The 12,458-nt window shown below is 37.0% G+C and overlaps 1 protein-coding gene across 1 annotated transcript; it reads right to left on the bottom strand.

Moving 5' to 3' along the window:
* Positions 1-565: 565 nt before the first annotated feature.
* LOC140141847 (b(0,+)-type amino acid transporter 1-like) lies at positions 566-9,129 on the bottom strand. Its single transcript, XM_072163718.1, has 12 exons — positions 9,016-9,129; positions 7,186-7,333; positions 5,910-6,164; positions 5,669-5,794; positions 5,073-5,178; positions 4,851-4,895; positions 4,047-4,170; positions 2,725-2,828; positions 2,397-2,493; positions 1,863-2,012; positions 1,305-1,473; positions 566-627 (listed from the first exon to the last, which is right to left on the bottom strand). The coding sequence occupies exons 1-12, from the start codon at positions 9,127-9,129 to the stop codon at positions 566-568; spliced, it is 1,500 nt and encodes a 499-aa protein (XP_072019819.1).
* Between the last annotated feature and the right edge of the window lie 3,329 nt (positions 9,130-12,458).

The raw sequence follows: 12,458 nt of genomic DNA, 5'->3' as shown, positions 1-12,458 counted from the left end.
GGCCCATCCTAGAAATTCACGCATATGGGGCGGGAATGACAATACTTATTTCAAGCCTTGAGGATCTCCTTATAGGACCGACACGATCACGCTGAAACATAGGCAACACAATTCCCTCTTGCATTACAAGTCTATGGTATTACATATTTTTAAAATGTAGCAAAGGCATGATGCCATTTCTATACAAAATACATTGCAACCCGATTGGAGCACGTCAAAAATTTGACGTCTTTTACAATACCTTCAACTGTAGGGAGCATAGACACCAGCTTTAGTTTTCTAGGTTGAGGTAGTTATAAGGATTCCAAAGTATTATAAAAGATGTAAATATTGATGAATAAGAGTCGTAATATTAAACGGAATACGATGCATGTTCATATAATTATTTATTATGATAAGTTAGAAACTCGTGGATACAAATAACTTGACAGCCCTAATGTGGAATATGGAATAAAATTAATAAATGTTTAGATATGTAATATGGCTAATAAATTGACTCAATGTTTTGTAATTATTGTGAGTGCAAGTGCAAACTTAGAATGCTCTTTTGAAGTGAAAATTAAATTCAAGTGTTGTAGCCTGATGGTGCTACCTCAAAGAATAATTGCAGGTATAGTGTCAGCCAATCTGTTGAGTAAAAATCAGAAAACAAAGTATTAATGTTTGAGATACATCTTGTGTTAAGATCATAATTTTAAATAATTGATTATAATAATAATAATAATAATAATAATAATAATAATAATAATAATAATAATAATAATAATAATAATAATAATAATAATAATAATAAATATATAAGCTCGATGATTCAGAACAGAGTACATTGTGGGTAAAAATCTGGCTATACACCGCTTCGGCAGTGGCGTACCGTGGCCGCCCCTTCCCCGGGGGGCTGAAGAAAATCCAATTTTGCCGCCCCTTCCTCAATAGCCCGAAAAGGTTGCCCCAATTTGTTTACGGTCGTTTGAAAAAGTGAAGAGCAAAATAAAAAAAATAAAAAAAGGATTTATAGACGCTACCGCCGCAAAAGCAACACATTTTGATGTATGGTACAATTTTTTCACATTTTCCGCCCTTTTTTCTTTACTAATTCTTTTTGCCGCCCCTTCTTCTTCTTCTTCCCGCCGCCCTTCGATTTGGCCCCCCCCTGCTTTGCCCCCGGGCTGGCGCCCCCAACCCCCCCCCCCCAAATACGCGTCGTTGTTTTATTGTATCGTCCATGTTATATGAGGCGATAGATACACAGCAGAGCCTAAAATAATACCTTTATTCTCTAAAAAATTATTATTCAATAGACATACCCATAAATGGTGGTCTGTACTTGTAATACGCAAGAGGAAAGTAGACAATTAGCCCAGCTAAAATGAATAACGCCGCGAAGAGGTATTCTAATGACGGGTTGTCAATAATGGGTGCAGCAATCAGATATAAAGAAGTTATGATCATAAGAATAGGGATGATGAGCGGAACCTATGGAAAGAGAAAAATATTATCTTTTAAAACGTATAGTAGATATATGAAACATTTGTGAAGCGATCAATCAAAATGAGAACAATTTCGTGTTAACCATTCCCTTTCCCGTTCATTATTCCACCTCTTTTGGGACTTCAAATCCAGTATCTCTCTCTGCCTTTCCTTTGAGTAATTACACAGATGAGCTTCATAACACTAACTTTAATCCTTTCCTTTAAATAATTCCTTATATAGCTTCATAATACTAACTTTAATCCTAAACCTTAACCGAAAACCTAATCTCTTTGAGGTTTTCCGGAAGATTAACCACATAAAGGAGATTAGTAGATATTAGAATTATAACGCCTTCTGACACTTTTCAAGTTGGTCCAATTAATATATTACACCTTTATAGGTCTCTCCCATTCCGGATGTTTGTAACGAAGCCACAGCAAAGCAATGAATGAGCTTCCATAAACCAACCAATTAACAAAGCTGAAATAATTGAGGAGAGTGTCTATTGTTCCAGGTAGTATCATGATAATCACTAGCGATACCTATTAAAAGATAGGAAAATAAACTCTAGAGGAATCATGTGTTAACAAATTCGCTCTTGATATTTAGGTTTAAAATGATCAACGTTATGAAGTCCAAATAGAATTGTTTATAGGTTGAGAATGTTAGAGAGTGTTAAAACTTAAAAGTACGTTTTAGTCATTAACATGCTATTGAAAGGCGAGTGGCATGGCAGAAGACATAATCATTATGCTCAGGTATTTACGAATTTCAGGTTTAAAATATGATCAACATATAAATGAAGTCCAAATAGGATTGTTCGTGGGTTCAGAATGTTATAGATTATTAAGTTTCATCTAATAAATGAAACTCATAAAACTTAATTAAGTAATTATGTAATTATTAAGTCTTTTGGTTAAACTAACCAAAAATACAAGTGCTGGAACTGGTGTGTATCGTCTAACGTGAATCATGCCTAATATTTGAGGCATGTGTCCCTCTCGTGCTGCTACATACGGTAATCTGAAATAAGAAGAGACAAACAAGCTACGTTCTACGGTAGTAAGAAGCTGACGAAGTAAATGAATTTCCTTAAATTATTTATGTCGTCCAGCCGTCTCATGGTCATATAGCAGGTAATATGTGCTACAAAAGTTATAAACTATAACTTTTGTAGCACATATTACAGGTCTGCTATAATTTTCTTTAAACATGCATTTTTACTGAATGTAGAAGCAAATAAACGTGATTTACCTCGTAGAAAGGATCAACGATGTGGTTATCACGCCGAATATTGATAATATTACTCCAAGAGGAATTATCCATGCAACAGGGCCTAAGGTCCTTAATGAAAACGTCTGTTTGGTAAAAAAAGACATAATTATTATGAAAATCATTCAAAAGTGTGTCTAAACTTTATGGGTTCATGAGTATTATGACCCGAACAAACGAATAATAATAATAATAATAATAATAATAATGTTGTATCACATAATATTGTCGCATCAAACGTGAATGACAGCCAATTGTTAAAACTGGATTAATTGCGCTTCAACCAGCTTGTCTGCCTCCTCCGTGATAACTTTGTCCTTTCTGTCCATTAATGTACGAATGTTAAAAGAGTAAAATCAAAGAAGCCCTGAAACTATGTGGCTACCCTGAATGGCCATTCAAAGACGTAAATAAAAAGAAACCTCAGAAAAAAAACCAGTCGAAGTCAACCACCAGAGGCATGGTTGTGCTCCCTTAAAAGAGGGACTTTCTCAGCGAGCGAGACGAGATATCATTCAAGTCACATCAAACTCTTAGAAACATTCTGGTTCACTCCAAAGACAAGCGCGACATACTATAAACAGCGGTATGTGTCTACGAAATTCCTTGCCTCAACTATGAAAAAAAGTACGTAGGTGAAACCTCAAGAGTATTCGGCACACGTCTCAAAGAACATAAGACCGATGTTGACAAAGCCTCAAGTAAGACCTTTACGAGATCACAGAGAAAGGCCTCTATTACTGAAGAGGTCAACAAATCAGCCATCACAGCTAGACCACGTAGCGGAGGAAAACCATGTCATAGGTTGGGAGGACGCGAAAATCAGAGATAGAGAGTAAAACAGAAAGAGAAGACACATTGAAGAACCTATTTTGATCCGGCAAAGGGGAGGGGGGGGGGACCACATTCAACCGAAACGAGGGCAACCACTTTCTACCCCACATTTACGACCAATTACTTCACTCCAAAACGCCACCAACGTCAAGTTCAACAGGAAGCAGACGAGAATTGATCAGTCAATTTGAGAAAGTACTACGATGTAGTACGAAGCGTCATTAAGGTATGTTTAACATCTTTATACCGAAAATAAATAAAAGAACCTTTGCAAATAATGAATTATGGATAATCCAGATGAACTTATTTATGGATTTCGACGCTCAAATTGTAAATTCCCGTGTTGTCCGGTGAGCATGTCAGCAGGACAATTTATCCCTTTAGCTTCGGAAATTTCACGCGTTATGCCACTGATTGCTCCCTTATTTCTTTGTTATAAATTTGCCAGGAAACTTTGATTCAAAGCTTACCACTGCGACTGCATCTGACTGTAGCAATTCTCCTGGTGACAACACCGTGAAGTATGCAATATTCGTCAATATATATACCACCGTCACTATAGGTACGCCCATTAAAATCGCAAGTGGTAAATTCCTTCAGATGAGGGTAAGGAAAAACAATTTTTTTGCAATTATCATTATAGATCAGGAATATTATGGTGCATATCATTTATAGTATATTACTAGAAGAATAGGCTTAATTGTTATCCGATAAAGAGAGAGAGCAATAATGCATCATATTGGTAACTTGACACGTTTGGTTCTGAAGGTTATCAAATACAAGATCCGCATCAATTATTGCACAACTAAGTATACGGATTTGCAAATTATCGTCATAAACCTGGTATATTGATAATTCCTATTTTGTGTAGCAGACCTCTTAATTCGGATTACATGCTCCTACAAAACCCGGACAAATTCGCCATCGCTTTATTTGAGATCCAATATTCATGAAACAATAGAACAAATCATAGAAAACAAAGGAATTGGACAAATCTCCATATCATGATTTCCAGACTTAATCTGGGTTTCGTGGGAACAGCTCTCATAATATTATTCCAATTCTGAAATGGGTACAGAAACTTCTTATGCGTTGGTGTGAATCAAATGCAGGCTAAATCAATTTTACACTACTTACTGGATGAGGCCACAACAATCTAAACTAAATACCAGTGAATGAGATATTCGAAAGCAACATCAACATTTATGTACAATCCGTATTCGTTGTTATGAATCAAAACAAAAAAGGCGAAAAAAAAAAGACTTTTTACCTACCTATAGGGGTTGATTAGTTCTTCAGTTATATATGTCAGTTTATTCCTGTGTAAATAGAATTGTTACAATGTTATTTGTGGTGCTGGTTACCTAGCATAGTGAGTACTGTATTTTCATTTGAGAGACACATATTTGGAATCAGTCTGGTCCCTACGTAAAGTGCAGTATCTGCTATAGTATTCATTTGCACATACATTCTGTATATTTGGGAGCTATACATACCATCCATCGTACGGAAACAGACCCTGGTAAAAAGCCACACCATAAGCTAACACGTTCGTAGCTGAATCGTCGAAAGATGTGCTAGGATCTAAATGCTCCGTGTAACCTAATTTAAGAGATTTAAGAGAATAAAATGAGTTGCAATATAATATGATAACCCTCAGGTTGATCTCTTAATCTTATTCGTACTACTAACCCTAATTCTAACCTTACTATCGTAGCTACAAGGTAGCAGTGTATCCTTAGGGCGACAACAACAGGAAATGCACACATTTGTTTTCATGTATAGAGGAATCCAAAAAATAGAAAATGAAGAACAAAAACAAGAACAAACAAACATTAAAGGAGGAAAAGTGGCAGAAATAGAAAAAGGAAAAGAAAAGAAGTAGAATAAGGAAGACGAAGGAAAAAGAAGAAGGAGACACGGATAATGGAGGAGCAAAAGAAGGAGAGGAGAAACAAAGAAGGAGACAAACAAGGAGAAAAAAGACGAAAAGAAAAGGAAACCGAAGATGAAGAAGGAGAAAATGAAGAATAAAATGAAAAACAAAATGGGGAAAAGATGATGAAGGCCACGTAAGGAAATGGTGACTTACCCTGTGCGATCCTGACAATGCCAACTACAATGATAATGGCGAGGGCTGTTAATTTGGATATGGTGAAGAAGTTATTGAAATTTGTGCTTAGGTTAACGCTGACACCGTTGATCATCGCTAAAAACACTAGAACAAATAATAAACAGTCGTCACAGTTAGGTGTAAATGTTTTGGTTAAGTTTAAGGGTTGGAGAAAAGATAGCTACTCGACGGAAATTTCCACAGCATTAATCATACTTACAAAGACAAGTAATCGCAATCAATTTCATTGCATTATCCGGCGGATCACACGCATTCCCCGTTCCTTCCAAAAATGGCGCCACGGCATAGTCAGCGAAACTGATACATACAATAGCCAGCCCAGCCGGTCGTAAAATGAGATTGGATGCCCAAGAGAACAGGAATGCGGGTGCGCTGCCGAATGCGGTATAGAAGAATACATATTCACCACCTGATTTGGGTATCATTGTTCCTAGCTCAATGTAACACAAGGCACCTGTAAGTTGTGAAAACAAAATATTTCAACAACTTGATATTGCATGTGTTTTCAGTTTTTAGTATAAATTTGAGATTTCTTTTCCAGCGACTACGCCAGTGACCACTCGGCTTTGTTATGATCATGCAGTTAATGAGGCTCATGAATAAGTAAGTAGCCGTTCTGCAATACTCGTGCGTTATATATATATATAGGCCTATATATAGTTTGGCTACAAATAAATACATCCTAAATCATAAAATATTGAGAAATTCATTAATGCCCATTATTGTATAACAATAAATAAGCGACGAATATATAGAAAAATAGTAGCTCATATCACATACTTGATTACGTAACAGCATTAGCATAAAAGTAATGGTCTACTGGTGGGTGAGAAAGCAATAATTTTGGTCATTACTAACAACAAATAATGGTGATGTTAAAAAAGGCCAAGTATTAATTATAGTTTTCCCTTTTTTTTCAGAAAGTCTATGTCTCACTAAAAATGTATGAGTGGAACTGTGACTGTAACTGTAACTTACCACATAACTCGCCGCAAAGGCCATTTATTCATTACACCTTCGGGTGGCTCAGTTTTGATGTTATCGCCAATTTTCTCTGCCTGAATTTAATGTTCATCGCTTACCGAACTTGCTTCCCGATGTATGGCAAATCACAGTTTTTGCATAGAATTTAGTAGATGACGTCTATTGAGTTACGAGGCTCCCGCTAGTCCTTAGAGTGGACCAGAAGCCGGGCCGGGCCGTACTATTGGGACAAATGGGCCCGGGCCCAGGGTACCGAAATTTGGGAGCCCCCAAAATTGCCCTGTGCATCATTCTTTTTAGCCCGAAAACGCCATGTTTTGGGCAAAAATAGGGTGGCATTGCAAAAAACTTTTGCCCGCTTCCCGCGCGCGCACTGGCCTTTATAAAGCACAAAATCACCTTCATTTTGGGCTGAAATAGTCTGAAATTGAATTTTTGCACGCGCTTCGAGCACAAATATACTAGTCAAATAAACTAGTCAAAAATAATACCTAGTAACGTTATCAGTCCGCACAACGACCAAACAACAAGACACATTCCCACACTTTGTGTCTGCCTCAGAACTCCTTTTGGTGAGATGAATATGCCAACCCCAATGACATTTCCTATTACTAGGCAAGTCGCTGTAAAGAGGCCAATCTGAAACAAAATAAAAGTATTGTAAAAAGTAACGTTAAAGTAAAAGTTAAAGTCCGAAGGTTCTCTAGTCCGAAGAGTGGCTAGTTCAAACATCAAATTAAGGTCCTCTAGTCCGCATAAGGGTTAGGGTTAGGGTTTAGGGTTAGGGTTAGCGAGCCTTATTCTATATACGGACTAATGAACCTATTTATTATTCGGACTAGCAAACCCTCGGACTAGAGAACCCGATATTCGGACTATCGAGCCTTTGTCAGAATTCTGACTAGCGAATGGTAAATTACGTGCTCGGACTGGCCAACCTTCGGACTAAGGAGCCTTCGGACTAGGGAACCTTCTGACTAGAGAGTTGTCGCCGTTTGAAGTTTGTTAGTGAGTAACTAACTTAGTGACACCTCAGACACATTATTTGCGTGTAAAGGATAATGTATTACCCGCTTATTTCTTAAATAATTAACACTCGTTGTCCATAACAAGAGTGAAATGCATCATAGGTATGTCGAACTAGTATTTCAAATGATTTAGCAGGACCGCCTCGAGCCATTACGGGCCGGCGTATCCAGGCGCTGATTCAGGGGGGGCCTCCTCCCCCCAAAAAAAGAGGAAAGGAGAGAAGAGAAGAGAAAGAGGAAAAAAGGAGAAAAAAAGAAGAGAAAATTTAAAATTTTACAAATTGAGGTCGGGTCCTTTTTTGTTTTAAAAAGCAAAAACATTTTACACAATTATAGTGCCAAAATGGTCCACCATATGGCTTCAATTAGGTCAGACACCCCCAGCTGCGTGCGCAACTTTATGTTTACATCTAAAGCAATATCGGGTAATTTATAAATGTCAAAACTTGTCCACGAATGACTTCAATTGGGCCGTCATTTCGCAAATTTTCGGCCTTTTCAAACTTAAAATTTTACACAATAATAGTGCAAAAATAGTCCACCAAACGGCTTAAATTAGGTCTTCATTTTACAAACTTTTTCTTTCTGAGGGGGAACATCACCCTCAGACACCCCCTGCGTGCGCAACTTTATGGGTACATAATTATAAAGCAATAATTCAGACAATAAAAGTCAAAACTTGTCCACAAATGGCTTCAATTGGGCTGTCTTTTCGCAAATTTTAGGCTTTTTCAAACTAAAATTTTACACAATAATAGTGACAAAATAGTCTACCAAATGGCTTCAATTTGGTCTTCATTTTCAAAAAGTTTCTAGGCTTCTCAGGGGGGCACATCCCCTCAGACACCCCCAATGTTGACAAAGTTGACCCAAAATCATCTACGATGATCAAGTTCATGAGGTACAAACGCAAGCTAATTTTTTTTAAAGAAGGAATGCAAAACAATACATGTTCTTGTATTCCATTACGACACCAATTCTTTGTCTGTATATTGTGACTTTGATATCCTTAACACACTCATAATTCGGAAATCTGACGGCTATTTGTATACAGAGCGCCCTCTTTTATACCAATAAACGTGTGTCATCAGAACGTTTTTTGATTGAGTAATTTCTGTTGTCATGGCTGTCACATGAATCAGTCAAAGCTCAGAAGAAGAGCACGTACCCGGAGCCCACCTTAATTATGACTACCAAGAATATGCTATGGAAATGTCCAAAGATCACACGAAAAATAAGTTAGTATGTTTTGCCTAGAATAACGATTTCGTCCTCAAACTTACTGTTACATACCTGTCTCTTGAGGTGGACTTTGTGATCGTCATGGGGGTCATCATTCAACTTCGGTGATTCAGTTTGGGTTGTGCCTTCGACGCTTCCATACTTTTTATGTCTTTGCGTTGCCATTCTGTATTCATTTTTGTTTCACCTTTCAAACGAATAACGTATCCGTATTATAGACTAGTTGGGGTTTGTGTAATAGTATCATGTATATTATCGAGTTACAGCTCAGCTAAAACAGTTTAGAGCCAGATTCATTGTTGAAAATAGACCATAAATGGCAGAAATTCTAGATGAATGTTAATCTCATTGCTCTTACCACTAAACATTCTCATGCTAAAATTCTCATAGGATATTCACAACTCAAATTATATCAAAACATATTTAAATGGCAGTCATTTGGAAAATAAAGATGGTTGCTATTTACACAATTAAATTAAATCGAAAAGGTGTGAATTTATATGCATTCACTTATGTAATTTCGTTATACTTCTTCTTCGAATGTGTTTAAAAATGAGTAAATCGTTTATAAAGATAGTTAAAGTCTTTGCCACACCGCTAAAAGGAACTTTCTAACGGCTCAACGCGTTGTCAGCCAATCACATTCCAGGAATCTCGATAATGTCATAAGAATAATGTGTGTTTTGTTTCTAATTTTAGCCGACATTTCATTTAGCTATCCATATTTGGTACTATTTAAGCCCACAATGCAATGGTCATGAGGGGAAATCCACATTCATGAATATTCACAACAAAATGGCAGTGTGTTACATCGAAGCGATGAAAAGTACCTTTTCTTTCTTCTTGTGAGTATTGAAGTCTCACATATTCACGATTTCTTGTGTGTTTCTGAACGTCAGTTTTGAACACCATGCAGAAAATGTGTAATTCTGATCGTTACAATTGTGAGAGAATTTTACTGTTAGCACACATTGACGGTAAAACCAATAACGGAAGCCCGATGTTTGCATTTGAAAATTTTGACTTATTTTATATGAACACAAAGAGCTCTCATCTTACCTTTCGAATGACTTACAGGTTATAGTTATCACCAGCGCAAACCAGAGTAAAGTATTTTAAATGCATCGATACATACAGCGTCGGAGTTATTCAAATCCGCACTCGAAAATGTGAAAACAAATTTGACCACAGACCGGGACCACAAAGTTCATTGCAAGCTCATTTGGTCCGGTCAAGCTATCCTGATGACAATAATTATGCGATCTTTGACCAAGGGCAGCAGGAAACGCAAAAAACCAAAGTCCGATCGTTGCACTAAGAGGGCTACTCCAAACGTATGGTTTTTTTCTCTTTCCACAAGACACAAAGTGCGCCGTGCTTTTATTTTCATTATGTATTTTCAAAATCACAAGAATCAATAAAAATCACACAAGAAAAATCACAAATGCAGCATCAATATAAAAATGACACATCATATATCTAAAAGTCTACTTTACCAAATACATGTAATTAAACGCTATCTTCAACACAGCCCAGTACATACACAAAAACAAAATTAAAGGTCAAATCTCCACTTTTTATAATGAGCGGAAAGTTTACCCTTTTTTTAGCAATGTAATATTCGGTTTCCCTATTATTCTTAATATAACATTAAATTCTTTCAAATTGGACTTTATTTTATCCACTATATATTTCAAACTTCAAATAATTTTACTTTGTGTAGCAAATATGATTTTGAATTTCCAATTCATTATCCAAATAAATACAATGTTTTAGGACAGACTTGTTGCAGTCTAAAAAGTTTTTTTATTGAATTATCAGTATTGTAACATGGTAGACTTGGAACAAATCTTAATTAATTTTTATTCTAAGAAAAAACATAGATAGCATTAAAATGAGCAGAAATTTGCATAATTTTGGCTAAATTTGGATTGGTAATGATTAGTAATATTAAATCCTACAATTGTATCACAGATGGCAGATATCAAAAATTGTTTAAATGATTTTAATTAGCATTTTTATAGAGAAAAACTGGCATCATTTTCAGTGATGTGCGCCCTTATAATAATTTGCTCATGCGATATCTGGCGATTTGCACGATGGTCGAATTCAGCACCTTTGAAGAGCTAGCGCTTGAACTTGAAAATCACTGTACTGTGAAAGCCGAATAGATTTCATGATGGAATTTGAATGTCTGTGATACTAGTGATGTGAGTAATTATGATTGTGTGTGTGGGGGGGCATAGACCTGTATGTTCCGTAAGCTTATAGATTTCATGCACGTGAAAATGCAATGCTGTTGATAATGCACTTGTCAATAGAAACCCTGACCCTGTGATACTAGTGATGTGAGTAATTATGATTGTGTGTGTGTGCTGGGGGGGTACATAGGCCTGTATATTCAGTATTTAAGCTTATAGATTTCATGCACGTTAAAATGCAAGGCTGTTGATAATGCACTTGTCAATTGAAACCCTGACCCTGTGATACTAGTGATGTGAGTAATTATGATTGTGGGGGGGTGCATAGGCCCGTATGTTCAGTAGTTAAGCTTATAGATTTCATGTACGTGAAAATGAAGACTGTTGACAATGCACTTGTCAATTGAAACCCTGAGTCCCTGACCCACTCCAACCCCTGCCTGCAGTGCAGATCAGTACCCGGAACAAATAGCCGGGCAGTTTATTATAACATACGGGCATTGACACAAAATTTGTCCCTGTAGGGCCGGCCATGTGTTGTTTCCTGTCGGTCCGGGACTTGGCGGGGAGTTTTAACATTTTTGAAATTTAGCCCTGGTATAAGTCCCAGCCACCCATCCCCCTGGTACCCTGGCCATAAGGGGGGGGCTGGGCTGAAATTCACAGCTGCATATAGCCATATCTTTGACAACATGGACAAGTATAGTGATGATGTACATTATACAAATGATGAGATATCCTCTAAATAGGCACAATTTCACGGCTTTACCAGACGCGTAATGTTGCGAGTAAATTAAACGCCATTTTGTGCGTAGGAAGTTGCAAAAAAAAAAACTGCGATAATTTAAAATGACTGCAATTTGCAATGAAAAGCAAACCACCAAAAATTTCTCATTTGTAGATGTACACACATTGGTATGCATATAGCCTCTGGCATTGGCCAATTTGTCCTTGTACTATAAAAAGACCATGCACATTCTTCATATGAATCACAGGCCTATATTCACATAGCCATACATGTACAGTACAGATGTACACACACCCACACAAACAACTGTATTTTATCCAAGGTAATTGCAGACCCCTCCTACATACGGTACCCTATAACCCTAAACCCTAAACATGGGCCATAACACTAACCGTAATTCTAATCCTAACCCTAATCCTAACCCTAATCCTAACCCTAATCCTAATCCTAACCCTAACCCTAATCCCAACCTTAACCCTAACATACCCTTAACAGGCAAACCCTAATCCTATATCAACTTCCTAACCTTAGTCCAAATCCTAATC

The sequence above is a fragment of the Amphiura filiformis genome, chromosome 2 (assembly GCF_039555335.1).
Source record: "Amphiura filiformis chromosome 2, Afil_fr2py, whole genome shotgun sequence".
Classification (NCBI taxonomy): Eukaryota; Metazoa; Echinodermata; class Ophiuroidea; order Amphilepidida; family Amphiuridae; genus Amphiura; species Amphiura filiformis.
Note: the sequence above shows the minus strand (reverse complement) of the source record. Positions and strands in the feature narration are given on the sequence as shown.